The 21,487-nt window shown below is 41.1% G+C and overlaps 1 protein-coding gene across 2 annotated transcripts; it reads right to left on the bottom strand.

Annotated features, from left to right (window-relative positions):
- Positions 1-5,798: 5,798 nt before the first annotated feature.
- On the bottom strand, positions 5,799-19,870 carry EI24 (EI24 autophagy associated transmembrane protein). Of its 2 annotated transcripts, none has more exons than XM_045555744.1 (11): positions 19,786-19,870; positions 17,104-17,216; positions 14,095-14,240; positions 13,495-13,555; positions 11,818-11,884; positions 11,168-11,292; positions 10,768-10,887; positions 10,073-10,184; positions 9,272-9,383; positions 8,776-8,850; positions 5,799-6,945 (listed from the first exon to the last, which is right to left on the bottom strand). In XM_045555744.1, exons 2-11 carry the CDS (start codon positions 17,143-17,145, stop codon positions 6,783-6,785), a joined length of 1,023 nt encoding a protein of 340 aa, XP_045411700.1. In that variant the 5' UTR covers positions 17,146-17,216; positions 19,786-19,870; the 3' UTR covers positions 5,799-6,782. The 2 variants fall into 2 exon arrangements, with proteins under 2 accessions (XP_045411700.1, XP_045411701.1); XM_045555745.1 differs by lacking the exon at positions 19,786-19,870 and adding an exon at positions 19,390-19,428.
- Between the last annotated feature and the right edge of the window lie 1,617 nt (positions 19,871-21,487).

The following is a 21,487-nucleotide window of genomic DNA, read 5'->3' as shown; positions in this document are numbered from 1 at the left end:
GGTTGGCCTCCCGGACCGCTTCCCATTGGCTGGCTCCAGACCAATACTACACTTCGGAAGAGCGATAGGATTGCGACACTGTCCGTCAGGCTCGGAGGCGGGGTTCACACCACGCTCCTGCATGTTAACTGGCCAATGTAGCCATCACTTAGCAGGCTGGAGGCGGGACTGTGTACTCCCGTCGAGCTGTCATAGGCCTGCGCGTGAGAGCCAAGAGCGCGGAAAGAACGTGCCCCGAGCAGTTTGGTTGAGGGCCGAGGAGTTACGTGTCGGTCTGCGGACCGAGCCAGAGTCGCGGTGAGAATGTGTGGTGTTGCCCGGTCACGTGACCGGAAGCGGACCGTAAGCCGCCGAGGAATAGGCTGACTCCAAATCTCAAACAGCAGGTCTGTGAAGCCGCTTGTCTTCGTTATTGAGGAATTTTTTTTTTTTAAGGTAGAAATTGGCCCTTACCTAATATAAGGTTAAAAGAGAGTAAGGAAGAATTTTCTGCCTATTCTCAATGAAAACCCAAACGCTTCCTGGTCGAGACCGTTCCCTCTTGTACAAGATTTGTATGACCTTTGGCTCAAGAGCTGTTTTCTGCTGTGCTCCGGTAACTGTGATAGAGACACGAGAGCCTTGACAGATTCCAGGAGGCGTTTCCCTTTCTTCAGCCCCTGGCTTTGTGAGTGTGCGTAGGCCTAAAGGGATTGGCGGGGCTAAGCTGGAAGCGTCTCCACTGGCGGGCTAATGAGACAATCACCGGGCAAAGTTCTCCCAAGCAGTAGACGGGAACCGGGAGGCAACCCAGCCATAAATTCACCCCTTTGTAAGATACCTGCTAGAGAGAGCTGCTTTTCATACCCTAACTGGCCTCCATGCTCCCTCCGCCCAGCAAAAAAAAAATATTGCTGAGGGCAGTGAGGAAGGTGAAGTTTGAGCAGCAGTTCCATTATCTCTCAGACACACACATAAGCACCAATATACTCTTGCACTCCCTACACTCCCTCCATGCCTCTGAGTAAAGGCTACACAAAAAAGAATGGGAGCATCTGGCAACTGTTCAAATATGCTGCCAGTACCATTCACTTGCCTTCCCATTTACTCTCCCATCAAGGGAACCAACCAAACTAATGAAAGTGCATTATTTCAATAAGTTCTTTAAAATCACATGTATTTTCTTCAAAATTCACATGACTATGCTCACCTCAGAACGTTATGACTCAATAAATCTATTTTGCTTTCGTTTTAATAGTATTCAATGTAATTTTAACAGAAGGCAACTGAAGCTGAACCTGCAGGAATTACAGAACTTCAAGTAAATGCTTCTGCAAAACAAGAGTTTTCTCTTTAAAAGGCGGGGGGGGGGGGGGGAGGGCACTAAAATTAGAAAGATTCCTTTAAAAAAGAAAGGACTGTTTTAAGAATATTAAGATGTTGGAGTTCTCATTTTTAATTTTTTCAACTTTAAATAATTGAACATGTTTCTTAAAGGGAATAAGTTTAAATTTCTAGGTGATGTAGTTAACTTTTTCATAAGTCAAAATATACTATAGAAGAACAGAGTTTAAAATCTAAACCGATTTTTAGGGTGAGTCTTTGATACCAGTCCATAAGAAAAGGAATATCTGCAAGTAAAATCAAAGTCAGGAAAACAATGTAATAGAAAAATTATTACAAATAAACCCAGAGGCCGGAGCACGGTGTCTCACTGTATCCTAGCACTCTGGGAGGCCGAGGCGGGAGGATCGCTCAAGGTCAGGAGTTCAGGACCAGCCTGAGCAAGAGCAAGACCCCGTCTCTACTAAAAAATAGAAAGAAATGATTTGGACAGCTAAAAATATGTAGAAAAAATTAGCCAGGCATGGTGGCGCATGCCTGTAGTCCCAGCTACTCCGGAGGCTGAGGCAGAAGGATTGCTTGAGCCCAGGAGTTTGAGGTTGCTGTGAGCTAGGCTGATGCCACAGCACTCTAGCCAGGGCAAAAGAGTGAGACTCTGTCTCAAAAAAAAAAAAAACAAAAAACCCAGAGATTTTACATGAATTCAGTGTATTAGTTAATCTTCCACCTTCCTGACTTACCAGACCAAAAGTTTTGAGTTGGTTGTTTCAGAAAGCACTGTTTTTACTATTCCATCAGTTGCTTAAAAGAATACTTTCTAGGAGTCATGACTTTCTTGTAGAGCTTTTAGTCTTTCCTGAAGTGTAAGTTTACCTTTCTTCTATATCATTGATCCAAAGAAACACATGCCTTCATTTCATCTGTAACATACCAGACTAATAGTATCTGTTATCTGTTTCCTTCTTGAAGATATTCTTCCTAGAACTCTTTTTTGGTAGAACCCAGCTTTCTAAGTATGCTACAAAGCTGTATTACTGGGCTTTGCTCTCAATGCACTTGTGGATTACACTGTTTCCTCATTTGCTTGGGTGTTTTGTTTTGTTTTGTTTTGTTTTGTTTTTTTGGACAGAGTCTCACTCTGTTGCCCGGGCTAGAGTGCCGTGGCATCAGCCTAGCTCATAGCAACCTCAAACTCCTGGGCTCAAGCAATCCTTCTGCCTCAGCATCCTGAGTAGCTGGGACTACAGGCATGCGCCACCATGCCCAGCTAATTTTTTCTATATATTTTTAGTTGTCCAGCTAATTTCTATTTTTAGTAGAGATGGAGTCTCACTATTGCTCACGCTGGTCTCGAACTCCTGAGCTCAAAGGATCCTCCCACCTCAGCCTCCCAGAGAGCTAGGATTACAGGAGTGGGCCACTGCGCCTGGCCTAAGCTTCTCATTTTTAAAAATTTCCACAACTGCTTTAATTTCAAAGAACTTTCCTATTATGATCCTTTTTCACAGTAATCTGGTTCTTATTTCTGGATGCAGTAGCTTCTCAAATTTCTGGGAAAGTAGTTATTAGAATTTAAATTACCTTTTGTTTCTGTAATTACTTAAATTTCCTCCAGAACCAGGTGTTATGTGTATTTTGGAAAAGCTGCTAAGATGATTCTTATGCCAATTTGTGGTTTAAAATTATGGGGTTTTTTTGTTTGGAGACAGGGTCTTTTTCTGTTGCCAGGACTAGAATGCAATGGTGTCACCATAGCTCACTGCAACCTCAAACACCTGGGCTCAAGAGAGCCTGCTGCCTCCCATTCAGTTAGGACTACAGGCACATGCCCCCACGTCCAGCTAATTTCTTTCTTTCTTTCTTGTGGAGACCAGGTCTTGCTGTGTTGCTCAGGCTGGTCTCCAAACTCCTGACCTTCAGCCATCTTCCCACCTCAGTCTCCCATAGTGCTAGGATTACAGGCCTGAGTCACTGTGCCTGCCTAAAATGACTTATTTAAATGATCAAATGATCACTGTTTTTTGCATAGGTCTCAAAGCATTACAAAACACTTAAATTTGAAATTAGAGAATGAATACAAGAATGAGAGGCCTTATTTCTCATCCTATTCAAAGATTCTCTGAATTCCAGTGTTTTGCCCAGCTTTGAGACCTATGGAAAAATAGCTATCTGATCATAAAAATCTTAAAATTTTGCATGTTCATTTTCTTGTCAGTCTGTTAGGTCCAAGAGAGCAGTAATCATATCTTTCTGGTTCACCCTTGCGTCTCTAGTGCCTGACAGAGGTGTTCAAAAACTTGTTACATGATTTAAGTCATCTGTTCCCCCACTTGATGTCTTATTAGTTCTACAGACTCATTTTAGGTCTGTCCAAAAACTTTTCACTAATATATATGCTACCCTGACCTGAAATCAGCTTCCTTTTAACTTCTGTGGGTCATATAGCATAGGCAGAACACATTAATGTGGGGTGAGATGACTGCTAAACAGTCTATTTCACCCCACTAACTGATTAGTGGATGACCTTTACCAGAGCAATTTCAATGACAGCAATTTTAATGATGGAGCTATATGAATGAACATACTACCACTATAATATCAGTGAACAGAAAATGAGTAGACAGTGAACAACCATAGTTGCCCTTTTTTGCCACAGATGTTATCTTTTACGTGGTTTATAAACCTTTGACCATTAGTTGCCCTCTTCTGGATTTGTTCCTGTTTGTCACAGTTTTTTTTTTTTTTTTTTTTTGAGACAGTCTCACTCTGTTGCCCGGGCTAGAGTGCCGTGGCGTCAGCCTAGCTCACAGCAACCTCAGACTCCTGGGCTCAAGCAATCCTTCTGCCTCAGCCTCCCAAGTAGTTGGGACTACAGGCATGCGCTACCATACCCGGCTAATTTTTCTATATATTTTTAGTTGTCCAGCTAGTTTCTTTCTATTTTTAGTAGAGATGGGGGTCTCGCTGTTGCTCAGGCTGGTCTCGAACTCCTGAGCTCAAAGGATCCTCCCACCTCAGGCTCCCAGAGTGCTAGGATTACAGGCGTGAGCCACCACGCTCGGCCTGTCACAATTCTTAAACTTTATCTTAACCCTTATTAAATGCAGAGCAATTAACACCAGTGCATGAATCTGTCCATTTAGAAGTTTCTAGCAAACTGCATGTACTCAGATCTAAAGCATCTACTTTCTAATTCAAGAGCTGCTGCAACAGACAACTCAGCTATAAAGACAGAATAAAAAGGGTAGTACTCTGAATTATATATACCTGTCCAGCTGTGGCTATCCCTGAAAAAATCTTGTATGAACAATTCCTCAGATCCTACTGGTTGCGATTAAAACTCAAGCTAATTTTCATTTTTAGTGATGTGAGTGAGCTCCCTTGTTTTTGGTTACATGGGTTCCTTTGTTTTTGTTAGTCTGCCTCAAACTGCCATTCTGAACTTAGCAAAATCAGAGCCTAGTCTTTGATTCCAATTTCCTAATCACTGTTCTTAGTGTCCATACCCTAGTAAAAGGCAAGAAAAGTTACACTGCTTTTGTGTGCATAGCTGATTTAGGGTTGTTACAAATTCCTATTATTGCAGATACACCTAATCTAGCCTTTATACAGGCTTGGCCTCTCACTTACACTAATAAAACTTTGGAGACTCCTCACTTCCAGTCACTTAAAGCATTTTTTGTAGCCAGGCACAGTGTTGAGTATAAAATCATGTACCTTCATCCACTCAACCCCTCTCACCATTTGAAACTGAAATGCTTCTACATGGTACAAACTTCAGGCAGCAAAGAGGTGGCTGCTTAAATAACTAAGGTTACTTTTAAAACTTAGTTTTAAAAACTAAGCTTAAACAAGGAAATCACTGATCAGTTACAAACTGATGAAATACTAAGGTCTTCTTTAAAACACCCCTATGATAACCTGGAGGTAGTTCTCTGTGATATTACTGTCAAATAGCCAGAGACGTCATAGGGGAATGCTGTAAATAAATCTTAAACTGTCTTACAATTATTTGTGCACAAGCTAGAAAACAGTGATCACTTCCAAGAAGCTATTTAAAAACCCTCCTTCCATCATTTGCATAAGTACTTCAAACTTGGTTTACAACTCCCAGCAATAATTTTTAATTCCATATTTTGTCTTGCACATAGTAAAGGTTTCTTTTAACCAAATGACTCATCTCTTCCCTTGACTAATGGAATGTTCAATACACTGGAATCTAAAAAGGTCTATCTCCCTCATGGATACACAGTACAGACGTACATATAGACTGAAACAAAAAACTCTAACAATCCCAAAGTCACAAAGTGTAAGTATGATTATGATCATATAAACCAAACTTTCTCAGGGAACATTTTTCAGGGCCAGTCTCTGAAATCTGAAAACTATAACCAAATTATCCAACACAAAGTGTCGTGTCCCATGAATACACTTTTCCAGTGCATAATTTGTAAATTCAACCACTACACACTTTGTGGGAAACCAGCTCACGTTTAATTGTGAAATTTTAAAATTGTACAAGTATTTTGACATTGCCCCCATATTTAGTCTCTTATAATGACAGGAAAACACCAACCAATAACAAGATTTAATGGGTTTAATAGTTTACCCCTTCAGTTCCTATTTGCAGCACCCAATATTCCTTTGAAATACCAGACAGACCTGGCAGTGGCCAACAGTAAATTTCTGCTCCCCCAGAGTTGAAAAGTTCAGGTTCTCTGAGTATTGTGTTGCAGTGGCACTTGCCAGAATTGGTATCTCCCCATAGTTGGGGGCTTTAAATGTACCAGTGAAAAAAGCTTTTTCCCCTTCAAGGGGAAGAAAAAGAAAAATTACTCTAAAACCTGGCAGATCTGGCTGTGAGGTCTTTCCTCTCGTCCCATCGCTTCATCTCTTCAGGCTTTTTTTTTTTCTTTTTTGCAGTGGAGCAAGGGAGACCAAAACCTAACCTGAGTTACAAGAAACAAGACAGTGATGGCTATAAAAGGAGTGACCAGGAGCAACTGACATACTCCTTTACCTCCCACATCCAACATATGTGCTTCACAGAAAAACAAAAATAACAAATCCACAAAATACAACAGCTAGAATTACAAAATCCATTCATCCAAGGGTGGTAGAAGACAGGAAAGGTGGGAGGGTAAAATGGCACAGGGAGAAAAACAAAGTATTCAAATCAGTCCAGGCACAGGGGATGGCAAATGCTAGAAAATAGCTGCAGAAAAACCTGTGGTCCTTTCAGACTCACGGTGGTGTTAAGAATCCACACACTGGTGTCAGGAAGATTCTGCCTTATGTGCACCAGAGACAAACCTTCCAATTCCTCAGAGAGAAGTGAATATGCAGAAGGCCCTTGGCAGCGTGGGTCCTGCTTTCCCTGGCAGACGGAGGTGAAGCAGGGAACAGAGCTGCCACAGCCTCCCTCCAATCCCACCCATCCCCTTTGGGTGGCAGGCAACTCAGTGGCCTGCAGCAGCCTTCAGTTTGGCAGGTGATGGATGCGGTGAAGGGAACTTCTCTGCAGAGGTTGAGCTGCTCAGGGCAGACTGCAGATACACTGTCTTGTGGAAGAGTCTGTTGCTTAAAAAGACCACCAAGGAGAAGAGTCTCAACTGGAAGAGGCTAAAAGGCAAGAGACCCAACTTGTTAGCTTCGGAGTTGATCAAAATTATCATTTCACTTGTGACAATTTATTTGACTACACTGAATTTAGAACTACACAGAGAAAGATAAGAAAACTGAAATTTTTTTTTTAAGACAAGAGTCTCACTCTGTTGCCCGGGCTAGAGTGCCGTGGCTTCAGCCTAGCTCACAGCAACCTCAAACTCCTGGGCTCAAGCGATCCTCCTGCCTCAGCCTCCCGAGTAGCTGGGACTACAGGTATGCACCACTGTGCTCAGCTAATTTTTCTATATATATATATATTTTTTTAGCTGTCTGTATAATTTCTTTCTATTTTTAGTAGAGACAGGATCGCACTCTTGCTCAGGCTGGTCTCGAACTCCTGAGCTCAAATAATCCGCCCGCCTTGGCCTCCCAGAGTGCTAGGATTACAGGCGTGAGCCACCACACCTGGCCGCAGAAAACTGAAATTTGATCAAGGAAGTACAGATATTAAACATACAGATTGAAAAAGCAACTAAAAAATGCACTGGGGCCTTTGTATTTGCATTGTTGGTGTAGAAAAAAAACGTAAAAATGTACTGGGTCCTACTGCTGCTGTGAATGCAATGAAATCACCAGTTTTGAAATACTGGGGCTCTTAGAGGAAAAAGTCATATTCTAATTAATTCTGATTCTAAAAGTACTTTTCTAGAGCTGGTTTCAGGGTATAAACTTCAAGCTATTTCTGAAGATATCATAGGCTATCTGTGGTATCAAAAAGAAGAGTTAAGAGAAAGTCAATTAACCTTCCTAAGACACACAGTGAGCACTGCTGGATAGCAAGAGCATGCAAAAACCCAAAGCAGACCCAAAATTTCTAATATAAGTATCCTCACTGACTTAACCAAAACTGATCAAAGATTGACTGAACTTTTCTTTGAAGTGTTAAAATTTTTGGAGTGATGCTATTATTGCTAAAAAACTCATTTAAAAATATTTTATGAGGCCGGGTACGGTGGCTCATGCCTGTAATCCCAGTACTTTGGGAGGCCAAGGTGGGAGGATTGCTTGAGGTCAGGAGTTCAAGACCAGCCTGAGCAAGAGCTACACTCCATCTCTACTAAAAATATAAAAATTAGCCGGGCATCGTAATATGTGCCTGTAGTCCCAGCTACTCAGGAGGCTGCGGGAGGAGAATCGCCTGAGCCCAGGAATTTGAGGTTGCTACTACGAGCTAGGCTGATGCCACGGCACTCTACTAAGGGCAACAGAGTGAGACTCTGTCTCAAAAAAAAAAAAATGTTATGATTATCAATAAATTCATGTGGCCAAACTATATAGCCCACTACTTTAAAAGTTGGCCATTCTTTTTTTTCCTGCCTGCCTTTTGCTCACCCTTTGCTGTGACCATGGGTCTGGTCGTCATCTGTGGTGTATGTATCACGCTCTGTAAACCTATATCTTGCTCTTGCCCTATAATCCTAGCTTTCTTTCCTCAATAAACCTGATTTTCATGCTTGCCTTAAAAAAAAAAAAAGTTGGCCATTCTTACAAAAATGAGCCTAACTATAGATGTTCACAAGGGCCTTATATTCACTGAATTGTTAAATATTAAGTATATAATAGGATCACTCTAGAAATATACAAGCATGTACATATCATGGGGAAAAGTTTGAGATATATCCCAGAAATATTTTTCTCTCTTCAAACTTGTATAGTAAGGTTTTCCTGTCATGTTAAGAGGTTATTTCTTTTTTTTTTTTAAAAAAAGGTCTCATTGACATAATTGTGGTGTTACCACCCCAATCCTTCACAAAGCAAAAACTTCACTGACTGGCTAATACTTACTACGCTTTGCCAGGGGTCTTTGCTTCATTGGCGCTGATAATGAATAAAGGAAAGAGGATAGAGAAGAGGCAGCCACTGTTTAAAAAAAGAGAGAGAGAGAAAAGAATTAGTCACTTTCATAAAAATCATGACTTTGGAGAAGAGATTAGAAACCCAAAATTCCTTTGCCTCCATTGTAAACATCATGGTTTGATAAAACCTTAATGTATAAAACACACCTTTCAGAAAGAACAAAAGATTTTCCACACTGGACATGTTTAACACTGCTCCAGGAGGCAACATAGAAGGAAGAATATGGGATATGGGGATATGCAGACTAGATTTTAATGCTAATTGACAAATGTCTATGACTCTGTCAAGGAGAAAAATCCTGTAAGTTTCCCGATGGTCAAATAAGAATATAGAATGTATACCATAGAACCAAGCACATAAAAGGTGCTCACTACATGAATTTTTATTTTTACTTGTTTCCTTCAAATCCCTGTAGCCAAATTACCTGATAATGTATGAGGACTGCATTGCTGTGAGAAAAGCCAAGGGCAATCCAAACCCAAAGTAGTAAGGCCAGTTCCTTTCTATGTTTGACAACCGCTGGTGCATTTCAATTCCTAAAAGAAGGGAGCCAATACAATTAGAAATATTTCCTTTTAATAGAGTGATTAAGTAACTATGGTAGACAAACTATTTGAGAGGCTTGAGTTTTAGGTACAGATCTATCATTTAGAACACAGCTAAAGCATATAAATTAGAATTGAATAAATCTGATATAAAGCTTCTATGCAAAGTTTTTACAATTCAGTAATCACAAGCTGACAGGCTAAGTGAATTAAGAATTTCAGCACCAGCAACCCTTTGTCAGTATTAGTTTGGAACAAAGCAATATATTAAATAAAAAGGATGCCATCCTGTAGAAATCAGTTAACCTCTTTCAACCACACACACCTGGATAAATATACCAAGGTCTTTTTAAAAGATCCGAAAGAATCTGAATGCTGATGTAAATCTCATTTCCCTGATTTAGAAGTCAGGCTCGTTTATGCCATCTTACCACCAGTCAGAGCTGTTATGGCATTAACCACCAAAAAGATAATGCTATATACCACTATATCCCCCAGCCTCAAAGTTAAGGGTTAAACCCACTAAGCCAAATGTAAGCTCTCTCTTGCCAACAAGGATATTTCTTTCCGAAGATAGTTTGCCATAGGCCTAACTACTGAATAGCTTAAGAAGTCTCCTTAGCAGTAGTAGCATTTCCAAAGTAAGCTTCGATGTTCTGGGTTTCTTTGGATGGACTTACCTTTGTTGAACCAACGATATTCAAAGCAATACAGTGAGTAGAGAAGGGACATATGCAGGAGACTAACCAGCTGACCAACAAGATGGATGGGAAAGAGACTCACAAACATTCCCTGGAGAACAAATATGGCAAATCTTAATTGCAAAGCTTCAGAGACCTAACACCATTCACCCACCACCCTCCAATAATCACTGAGATAGCTCCCTAGACACTCCTCACGTTTCTGAATGGCAGGAAAGTGGAGACTACTCAGGGTGGCAGGGAAAAGCAGGTAAATTCATGTTTCTTATTAATTTTAAGATTTTTAAATTCTTTTGCTGTTTCCATAAAAAAAGATTTAAAAATCATTACCTCCACAAAGCACATATACCCCAGTATAAATACCATACCCTGTCTTTCTCAAGCTCCTTCTAGTGAAACTGTTTTTTTGTTTTTTTTTTTTTAAGGAGAAAAGAAACATTTATTGCAGAACCACAACATACATTATATCACATACTGCTATTTAACAGAATGTTATTTCACATTTAGCAAGTATCATCCCTACCACTTCACTGGCCATCTAACTGACAGATTTTCCTGTAAGGAGTTACCCAAGATGCCATTAAAATCTAGAGTTTAACAATTTCCAGGCCCTTTTTAGTGAAACTGTTTTTTAAAAAATAAACCTGCCCGTGTGCCCCAAAGGCCAGTCTCACCTGGATAAGGAAAAGAGCCTGCAACAAAAGGTTGAAGAGCATGTCAGCAATTATTTTGCTGACACTAGGAAATGGGTGAGGCTTCCTCCCTGATACCTCAAATGCCAGGTCAGCTATATCCTGTAACAGAGAACATACACCAAAACATTAATTAAATGTCTCTGATATCCATCCCCAAAGCTAAGGCCGCTGCTCTGCCACTAACAACTGCCAGGTAAGAAAAGCCCCCAGACATTTAGCAATAAGAGGAACACAAAGATCACCTTCTGGCTTCTTGGCCAAGAAAGGTCAAGTCTGAAAAATAGGTCCCTACATGGCCACTAACTTCACAGACTGAAACTTGTCATCTGTCAACCCATCATGCTATAACTACCCAGACTCCATTCTGCCCTGGACCTACTTGAAACCAAATGGCATTCACAACTTTGCTAAGCACAAACAGGGGCAGCACCCAAAGAGCACTGAAAATTGATGTGAGGAAGAATTCCAGCCATGACCAAACATCTCCATGTAGTGATGGATCACCTAAGAAAGGGGGAAACGAGTTATTAGATTAATTGGACAAACGGAAAAACAGAAGACCAAATATGGAACTCCTAATTTTTGGACTATTCTTCCCTCCCCAACCCCACATCTTTTTTTCTTGCTAGCATATCACTATACCTAGCTCAAAGAGTCTAATTCATAATAGACACACCACATTCTAGCCACAACTCCAATTCAGAGTAACCATAACTATGTGCTACTTATCTTAAAACAAACCTGCATACATGGTGATGACTGAGATGCCAGTGATTACCAGTATACAATTTGCAGGAAACCTTTAAATCCCAGCTCTGCCACTTACTAGTGGTTTAACCTGGGTAACTAACTTCCATTTTTCTCATTCACAAAATAGATAGAATAGCATCCATCTCAAAGGGTTGTTAAGAAATCTGAGTTAAAAACATCTAAAGCTCCTGGTACACAGGAAATGTTCAGCAAACCAAGGAATATCTCCCACCTCCATCCCCAGAAGACAAGAAGAAGCAAGATATATATTTTACTCACCGATAATTCGGGCTGTTACTGACTGAAGCACAGGAATAAACACTCGATAAAATAAGAGGAGACTAAACTAAAAAAAAGAAACAACAAGGTACACATCAAAACTCTTTCTTTAAAACAACCATTTCAAGTTTCAGTGTAATGATTTTACATGAGAGTAACTTTTATAAATCAGAACCCCGAAAAAGCACTAAAATTGGACCTGTTTCTATTTCCCAATACTCCAGTTGAGAGGTACAAACCTGATACTGGCTATAAAACAGTGAAACTTTTGGGGGCAAAGAACATTTCAAACATTAATAGTATACGCAATGCCTACATTTTGGCCTGAATACTAAGTACAAAGTAATGCTTACTAATTAAACCTAAAATTAACATCTGAAAACATCTGTGAAATGTTTAGATTAAGATGAGTTGAAGGGGGGGCATGGGCAATATACATAACCTAAACTTTTGTACCCCCGTAATATGTTTAAATAAATAAAAAAAAAAAGATGAGTTGGATTACACTGAATTCTAAGTCAAAGGAAATATTAACTACCTGTTCTTCAAAGTACCCAAATTTCACTTAAGCCTATGTTGGTTCTCAATTAATTGTAAGCAACCTTTTCTGCTATGGGTTTCAATAGTAATCAATTCTAGCCAATCATTATGACCAGAAGGAGGGAGAAACTTGCTCTTGTCCAGTAGCATCTGCTCTTCCCATTTGATCCCCATAGTTGCTCTTAGCCAAAATGTCCAGACAATGTCAAGTGAAATTATTACCTATAATACTAAAACTTGTGAATGAGTCCTTTTTTTTTTTTTAAAGGCTGGTGAAGTGAAGCAGTGGGAGCAGAGATGAATGAGTCATTTTAAAAAAAAATAATAAAAGTATATAGGCCGGGCATGGTGGCTCATACTTGTAATTCTAGCTCTCTGGCATGCTGAGGCAGGAGGATTGCTTAAAGCCAGCAATTTGAGACCAGCCTCAGCAACATGGGGAGACCCCATCTCTGCCAAAAATAGAAAAATTACCCAGGCATGGTGGTACACACCTGTAGTCCCAACTACTTGGGAGGCTGAGGCAGGAGGATAGCTTGAGCTCACAAGTTTGAGGTTGCAGTGAGCTATGATGACGCCACTGCACTCTAGCCCAAGCAACAGAGTATATATTCAGGGCTATCTATGTATAGAATCCTGAGTTATATTCCCAAGCATATATCATCAGGTGAAAGCTATTTGTCTCAGTCTTTTAAGAAAACAGTTGAGGCCGGGCACAGTGGCTCACGCCTATAATCCTAGCACTCTGGGAGGCCGAGGTGGGAGGATCGCTCGAGGTCAGGAATTTGAGACCAGCCTGAGCAAGAGTGAGACCCCACCTCTACTAAAAATAGCAAGAAATTATCTGGACAGCTAAAATTATATATTTAGAAAAAAAATTAGCCAGGCATGGTGGTGCATGCCTGTAGTCCCAGCTACTCGGGAGGCTGAGGCAGAAGGATTGCCTAAGCCCAGGAGTTTGAGGTTGCTGTGAGCTTGATGCCACGGCACTCTAGCCTGGGCAACAGAGCAAGACTCTTGTCTCAAAAAAAAAAAAAAAAAAGAAAAGAAAAGAAAGAAAACAGTTGAGAACTATCAATCTAGCAACAATTTGAAGAAACTTATAAGGCACCTGGAATATGAGGAAAAAGAACTTACCCAGAATACTCCACCATTCCAAGCACAACACTGGAATATTCTACTAACAATACGTGGCTCACTGAAAAAGAACACACATATTTAGCTTATGAGGCATACAGGTTATTTCCCAGTTGTCATTCAGTAGCTCTCCATTTCATACCTTTTGTTGGTCCCATATTACTTTGCTGCACTTAATGTTCTCCCAGTATTATAATGTCAGTCAATGAAAAAAGGCTTAAAATATTTCTGGAGAAGCATTTTAAAAAATTATTTTCTAAAATCTCAGGTTGGAGAAAATTAAGAGAAAGTCTAGGCTGGGGCTCTTTTATCAATAAATAAATCCACATAGGCTCCCCTAGAAGTATCCATCAAACCAAATGCTACTTTGTGGTTCTCTATTCAGCATTCTGATTTTTTTTTTTTCTTAACTCTATTCTGAGCAGGGATTATTGATTGTTAGAGCCTAGTTTAAGTCACTGTAGGGGGAGAAATCACCTATAACTTTTTTCTTGGAGAAAGCATTAAAAAACAAATAATAGGATACTGAAACTTCAAGTCACTACCTACGTAGGGTCGTCCCTGCCTTGGACATTGACATCAGCCTGCACTCCTTATTACCTCTCTTGCTTCCGCTCTATACTCTGGGCTCTCCTCTGTGCCAGGACACTAGTCGCCCTTCTTCGACGCTGCTCCTCTCTCTTTTGCTGGATTCGAGCATCCAGCTTTGAGATGGTACAAATACCCCATATGGAGTCTTTGATTCCCTACAGACAAGGATATTATTTTTAAAAGAAAATTATAGATCAGAGAAGATTTTCCAAAGTTACATATAGTAAAGTAGAAACCACTGTATGTATTTTGCTATACAGCTTAAAGGGCCTTTTGATTTTTTTTTTCTAAATTTTAAAATACTGCAATTTACAGAAGAGTTGCAAAAATAATGGAGAACTTCCACATATCTCTTGTCCAGATTCACTAGTTTAATATTTTGCCACAATCATCAATATACGCACACACTTTTTCTGAATCATTTGAGAGCAAGTTGCCACATCAAGTCCCTTTATTTTTAATTCTTCAGTGTACGTTTCCTAAGAACAGTATTTTTTTTACATAACCACAGGGTAGTTATCAATTCAAGAAATTTAATACTGAAATACTTTAATCTGTAGTCCATATTCCAGTTTCTCCATTTGTCCCAATAATGCCCTCTACAGCATTTTACTCAAGAGCTCAGTCCAGAGTCACATATTGCATTTAGTTGTCACATCTCTTTAGTCTCCTTAAATCGGCAACAGTTCCTTAGCCTTTGTCTTTCTTTTTGAAGAATACAGACCAATTATTTTATGGAATTCCCTCATCTTAAGTTTATTTCCTCACAATTAGATGCAAAGTAAGCACTTTGTGGCAGGAATATCACAGATGGTGTGCCCTTCAAGGTATCCTACCAAGAGGCACGTGACAGCCGTACCCTTGTTGGTGATGATTTTACATACCCAATCAAGGTAACATCCAGCTTTTCCATTTTTTCTCCAAATTTTTCCTCTTGCAGCTAATAAGCAATCTGGGGAGACACTTCTAAGACCATGCAAATATCCTGCTCATCAAGGTCTCCACCCTAGATTTAACATCCATTGAGAATTCTTGCCTGAATTAATCTTGATTACCATGGGTGCAAAATTTTCCAGTCCCTCCACACTTAACACTATGAAGCCAAGTTATTGCCTTCCCCTACACTCTTTCAGTATCAATTAAATGTCTACAGTATTCTCTACATCCTGTACTAAATCTAGAGATACACAGAAAAGCAAAACACTTATCTCCAGAAGGGACCACAGTGGGACCAAGGTTGTAGAAAGGCACATAAAGAAATAATTAAAACGTGGGAAAGCCCCAGGATAAGAGCACTCCACATAAAATATAAGCAACACGGTGGTACGGCAGGAGGAAAGAATGTCCTTAAAGAGTGTATGACAAAGGAGGAAGTTGTTGAGTCTAAAGACAGTGGACAGTGTGTTGCTCCAGTGACGGATGTACTTAAGTCTCTGACTTCATCACAGTGCAATATACCAATGTAGCAAAATTGTACTTGTACTCCATGAATATATACAAATAGAAATTTTTAAAAAAAAACAGTGACAGAGGTATTTGCCAACCATATTTGAAGAGCTCTGATAGCAGAATGGTTACTGTCAGTACTATAAACACCAGGATTGCCTATCACCTAATTCGAAAAACTGTATTCACTCATCCATCCACCCACCCACCCACATATTGAGCATCTTCAATGAGTTATATACACTGGTCACAGAGAAATGCTCAAGAAACTTATACCTTAGCATGAAGATACAAGTAAACAAAAAAATATAGCATAGTGGTAGGTAACTGGGGTATTCAATTTCCTATGAAGGCAGAAAAAAGGACTCAGGAAGCAGTGGCCAAGCTGGATCTAACGATGGATGGCATTGTCACCTACTGTCATTAGACAAATTTTAGAAATAACAGTGGGATACAGAGAAATGGGCAAGTTTATATACTACTCGGTGATAGCATAAATTGGCAGAGTGTACCCATGACCTTTTTTTGTCTGAGTAATTTTTAGTCTTAACTTTGCTTTTATCTTCTAAAGCTTCCACCAATAAAATTTTTAATCAGAAAACTCCAAATATCTAAGACAGTTAAGTTCAAATGGCTAAGGTCCTAGAATGTGCTAGGAAGACAGGATCCCCACCTCAGAGACATACAGTCTCCTTGGGCAGACAAACATGTAAAAAGCACATTGAAGGACCCATCCAGGGTTGAAATTTTATAGCATAAGAATGGCAAGACAAGAAGGTAAAGGTATTAAAGGTAGATCATATTGCATAAAGTCTTTTTAGCCCTTCTAGGATACTCCTTCAATTCCCCCTCTTTTCCTCCAAGGTAATACCTTTTAAACTCTCCCATTTAAGAAAGAACCCCCACCCCCATCTCCGGAAGTGGCCTCTCTTATGCTCCTGGGTATAAAGCAAGAGGGGTTACAACTGGGACATCAGATGTCAGACATCCACTAAGAGTAGTAGAATTTTGTGCTACTGGTAATCTGGGTGACTAGGTCCTAAACAGATCTTTATGGGGCATTTTTCTACAGCATCCTTACTCGTACCTTGTAGAATGGGGAGAAAAAAGATAGGTTCTGCAATTTAAATACAAATTAAGTAGTTTAGGTAATAGTACTGTACTAATGTTCATTTCTTAGTTTTGACAATTGTGCCATAGTTATATAAGATGTTAACATTAGGAAAAGCTGGTGAAAGATACACAGGAACTCTCTGTACTATCTTGCAACTTTTCTGTAAGTCTAAAAATATTCCAAAATAAAAAGTTAAAAAAAAGCAAAAAAAAAAAAAAAAAAAAAAGCTCTGGAGCCAAGCTGACCAGGGTTCTAATACTAGAGATATTCACCAGATTAAGTCTCCCAAGTGCCTGCAAGATACAGGATAATACCTCTTGAGTAATGTGACATAGAATGGAAACTTATATGTGAAGGACCCAACAAATATGATAAAAATTCCAAAAACAGCTAAAAGATTTCCTAATCAATTCAGCAAAAAGGTCAAGAATGAATTCCCAGGAACAAGATGTACTCACCCTGCCAAGGTCCTGGAGAAAGGTTTTTACACTGTCAGCCATCTCCTCACCATCCAAACTATCAACTACACAGAGGAGAAAGAAGCACCCCAAAATATCTCATCATGAAGGACCTGGAAACAGAGCATGATGGGGAAAAATATCGTAAACAGAAGTTACATCATATACATTTCTACATCATGACTGCATATACTTGTAGCTCTAATAGAAGAGCAGTAGATTCTAACAATTCAGTAGATACTAGCACTAACACAGTGAACTAAGTAAAGCTACTCCCGTAACAGCTGAAATCTAAAATCCATAAATTTTTTTTTAATCACTCTCTACCCTTTCACTTTTACATCCGGTAAAGTGCTCTTGGACTGGTAGTCTCCTCTGAGCCTTGATGTCTCTAACTATTCCTCCTAGACATTCCAAGCACTTTTAAGGATTTGGAGATAGACGACAACTACATTTCAATATCCTCTTAAGCAGTTTTAGGCTTGCTGTATACACTCAAACACTTGAGTGAAAATACAAGAGCAAGATAAAAATTCTTACAAAAATTACTAACTGTGCACTTTAGTCATGCACAGAACCCTCCAGCACACTGGAAAGTTTAAGGTATAACATGAAATTGCCTACCAAGACGTCAAAATAGGTCTATATTTTGTAACTTTAAATATATACATGCATGTATAACTTTAATAAACATGCAACACTGGATTTTAAACTAGGCCCCCAAAAAGTCCATATAGATACACATACACACACACACACACACACACACATTCTTTAAAACAGTAAGGCTTTCTCTATTTCTCAAATGAATGGGAAATCTAGTTTCAAAACTTAAGAACTTGAGAGTTCATGTGTGTAAATATTCTTAAAATATTATTTCATTTAATTTCTTTAAGATGAAAAGAAAACCCACTTTCAGAAGTTTAAGAATTTGCAATTCTAAAGTTCCCAACCCTTCCCCACTAAACCAAGCTTTGAGATTCTCAGCTTAAGTACGACCATAACATAATGACAAAATTTCACAGGCAGCCTGTACAAACCTCAATTTCAAAACATAAGCACACTTTCCCTGACCATTAACCAGGTCACCAAACAGCACCTCATTGACCCAAATGGACTATTGCCACTCAGAGCTGGGAATACAGCAATAGGAAGGCAACTTGCACAACACCATATATACCATTTGCTCCTTGAGTCAAATCCTACACAGATGGGCTCACTTCAGATAGAGAAATTTCTAGGGTAAGAAACTTCTGTTAATACTCCCACCCTTCCCTCCTAAACAAACACCTCAGAGTTCCAGTCATGTAAGTATAGCCATATAGACACCATTCTCAGGGTTGTGGTAAGGGCAGCTCAGAGGTGGGTGAATGGCAAATGCTCAGTGATGACATGCAAGACATTAGTTTGTAAAGACTATCATGGACCCACAGCTACTTGCTCATATATAAATTAAGGGTACTAAAATTCATAGGTTTTTTTAAATATAGAATGCAACATGAAAATAAAAACTCAGAATTCTATATAGACATAATCCCACTAAAGAATGAGCCAACTTGGAGATTTAAGGAAGCCCATTTCATAGTCTGGATTTCACAGGGCACTGACAGGGAGACTGAAATGTCTTTCCTAGTCCAGAACAGCTGTGTTATTTGAACCTCAGCCAGTTAACACCTGGCTTCTGCATGTACCAAGTGGCAGGGTACCCAATGACCAACAGTAGTCTTTGAAGGATAAGTCACTCCAAATATATACTGAGATTCTAACCTCCTTCCTACAGGAATATATTTGGTGTATTACCCAATTTGACAAATAGCTGAGGTATAGAGAAAATTTTGCCACAATCTGAGACCACATACAGACTGAATAACACAGGAGAAATCCTACAACTGAGCTGGACTGAATTAAGATGCATCTGGTTCCCATCATTTAACAGGTGGGGAACTGAGTCTCAGAAGTCAAATAGCTTGACCAAAGTTAAGGCGAGTGAATGGCAACTACAGCAAATTTCAGAACACAGATGTTGTAACCCTCAGTCGAGATTTCTTTTTACTTTAGCCGTGCAAAGATTTTTGTTTAATCCGAGCATCCCATGGACAAATAATCTCTCTTAAACCTTAAGTACATCTGGCCATTAAATTCCTAACAGTCATTAGAACCTATTAAGCATCTGCTGAGGCACAATCCTGCACTTTCATTTCTGAACCACTAAGCCCAAGCCCCGAAAGCAGGAAGCTGTCACAGCCCACTCCAGGTACAGGGAAGGTAAACAGCCTCACTTCTCACCGGGCTCCACGGACTGCCTCCGATGCTACGGGTCCTGTCAGTCGCGTCTCCCCCGCAACTCCTAGACAAATTCAGCTGAAAACGGGTCTCCCTTCCCAACCACATCTGTGCACCAGATGCGGACCACGCTTCCCTCGGTCACACAGAGAGCTAAAGATAGCCGCGCCGCACCTGGGGCAGCGCCTGTCCGGGAGCTGCGTCTGGCGCCCCGGCCTTGCCCCGCTCTCCGCGGCCCTTCCCGCCACGGGTCCTCTCCCGCAGCCGGGCCGGGAACCTCACAAGCCCACGCTCGGGCCCGGCCTGCCTCGCCTGCCCTCACACGCCCTCCCGGCCCCTGCCGCCCACCCTGGGCTGCGCAGCGACCCGGGGGCCTGGATCGGCCGAGCCCGCACCTACCCGCAGCTCCGCCACCGCGGCTCCCGCCCGGCCCCGCGCCCTCCGGGGGCCGCTCGGCTCCTCCGCGCCCGGCCGCCCGCTCCGCCCGGGCGCTCCCAGGGCCGGGGCCGCTGCGCCCGCACTGGGCATGCCCGGGCCGCACGGGGCCGCCGGGAAGTCGGGAGACGCGGAGGAGCCGCCGGGGCGCAGGGGGCGGGGCCGGCGGCCGGGCGGGGGCGCGGCGCGGGGCGACGCAGCCTGGGAATTGTAGTCGGATCGGCGAGTCCCGGCTCCGCCTGGCGGCCGCGCGCCGCCCGCCACCCGCCGCCCGCCACACCTGCTCCCCAACCTGCTGCTGTTTGCCGAGCCCCCTCCTGTCCTCTGCCCTCCGCGGTTTACCACAGCGTTGCTTGTCTTTCTCCCCCGTTCCTACCCTCTCTGTCACTCCCCATTTCTTCTCTCCTTTCCGCCACCTCTAGCTCAGATTTTTACATCTATTAATAGAAGCTCTTCAGTGCAACCTTCATTTGGGGGAAACCTAAAGCCCAGATTCAAGATCAATGGCAGAACAAATACCCAGGCCTCATGACTCTCCTCCAGTTCAGTGGACTCGGGAGGTCTTGACCTCCACTCCCTGGCCCAATTCCAGCCCCATTCTAGAATAAACTAGCCCCCTACCCCTACGATGAAACCTTACCTTCTTATGGAAGAGGACTGTCGCAGAAAAGGAATGTAAGGATTCACAAGAGTCAAGAAGAGTAGAAACCCTGAAGTAGAGGTCCAACCTAGGACTTATATATGAAAACTCCAGTAGAGAGGAGACCTTTGTTTATTTCAGCCATGGGCAATCATCTCTTTTTCACTAAAAACACATCTAGGAGTATTCTCACAAATCTCCTATTCTCATAAATCTACTGTATTTACTGCACCACTAAAGTCATTATAAAGAGACATTTCTAAACTTTCCTTTTACCCAAATGAGTAAATCTCTTTATTTATTAAAAAGAACTACATAAAAAAGATTACTTCTTTGGAAATTGAATTTTGATTAAAATAAGCAATCCAAGTGCTGAGGCTTAGAATCTTGTTATAAAGAGATTTAAGTGGCTTAATGATAAACTGGTCATTGTAACTATTAATTAAAATAGCACTTCCTCCAAACTATCTTTTATCAAAAGTGTGAATTTAGAAAAGATTTTAGAAAGAATTTCATAGGTGTTGAGATGGCACAAGCACTCCTCTTGGGAGGGGCCTGCTAGCCACCCCAGCATGGAAACAAACAAAAATCCAGAGTCCCTTCAGGGGTAGTCTCAGGAATTTAACTAGCTTTGAAAAGTGAGTGGGCAGGCAGGGCGTAGTGGCTCAGGCCTGTAATCCTAACACTCAGGGAGGCTCAGATGGATCACTTGAGCCCAGGAGTTTGAGGCTGCAGTAAGCTATGATGATTCCACTGCACTCTAGCCCAGGAGACAGAGCAAGACCCTGTTTCCAAAAAAAGAAAGAAAGAAAGAAAGAAAGAAAGGAAGAAAGGAAGAAAGGAAGAAAAGAAAGGAAGAAAGGAAGAAAGGAAGAAAGGAAGGAAAGGAAGGAAAGGAAGGAAAGGAAGAAAGGAAGAAAGGAAGAAAGAAAGAAAGAAAGAAAAGAAAAAGAAAAGTGAATGGGCAACCTGATGAGGACGATGGCCCTCTAAGTAAGCCAGAGTCACCGAGGCTAGGTGTTTTGG

Source organism: Lemur catta, chromosome 7 (genome assembly GCF_020740605.2).
Source record: "Lemur catta isolate mLemCat1 chromosome 7, mLemCat1.pri, whole genome shotgun sequence".
Lineage (NCBI taxonomy): Eukaryota > Metazoa > Chordata > Mammalia > Primates > Lemuridae > Lemur > Lemur catta.
This window is presented reverse-complemented; position numbering and strand designations above follow the sequence as displayed.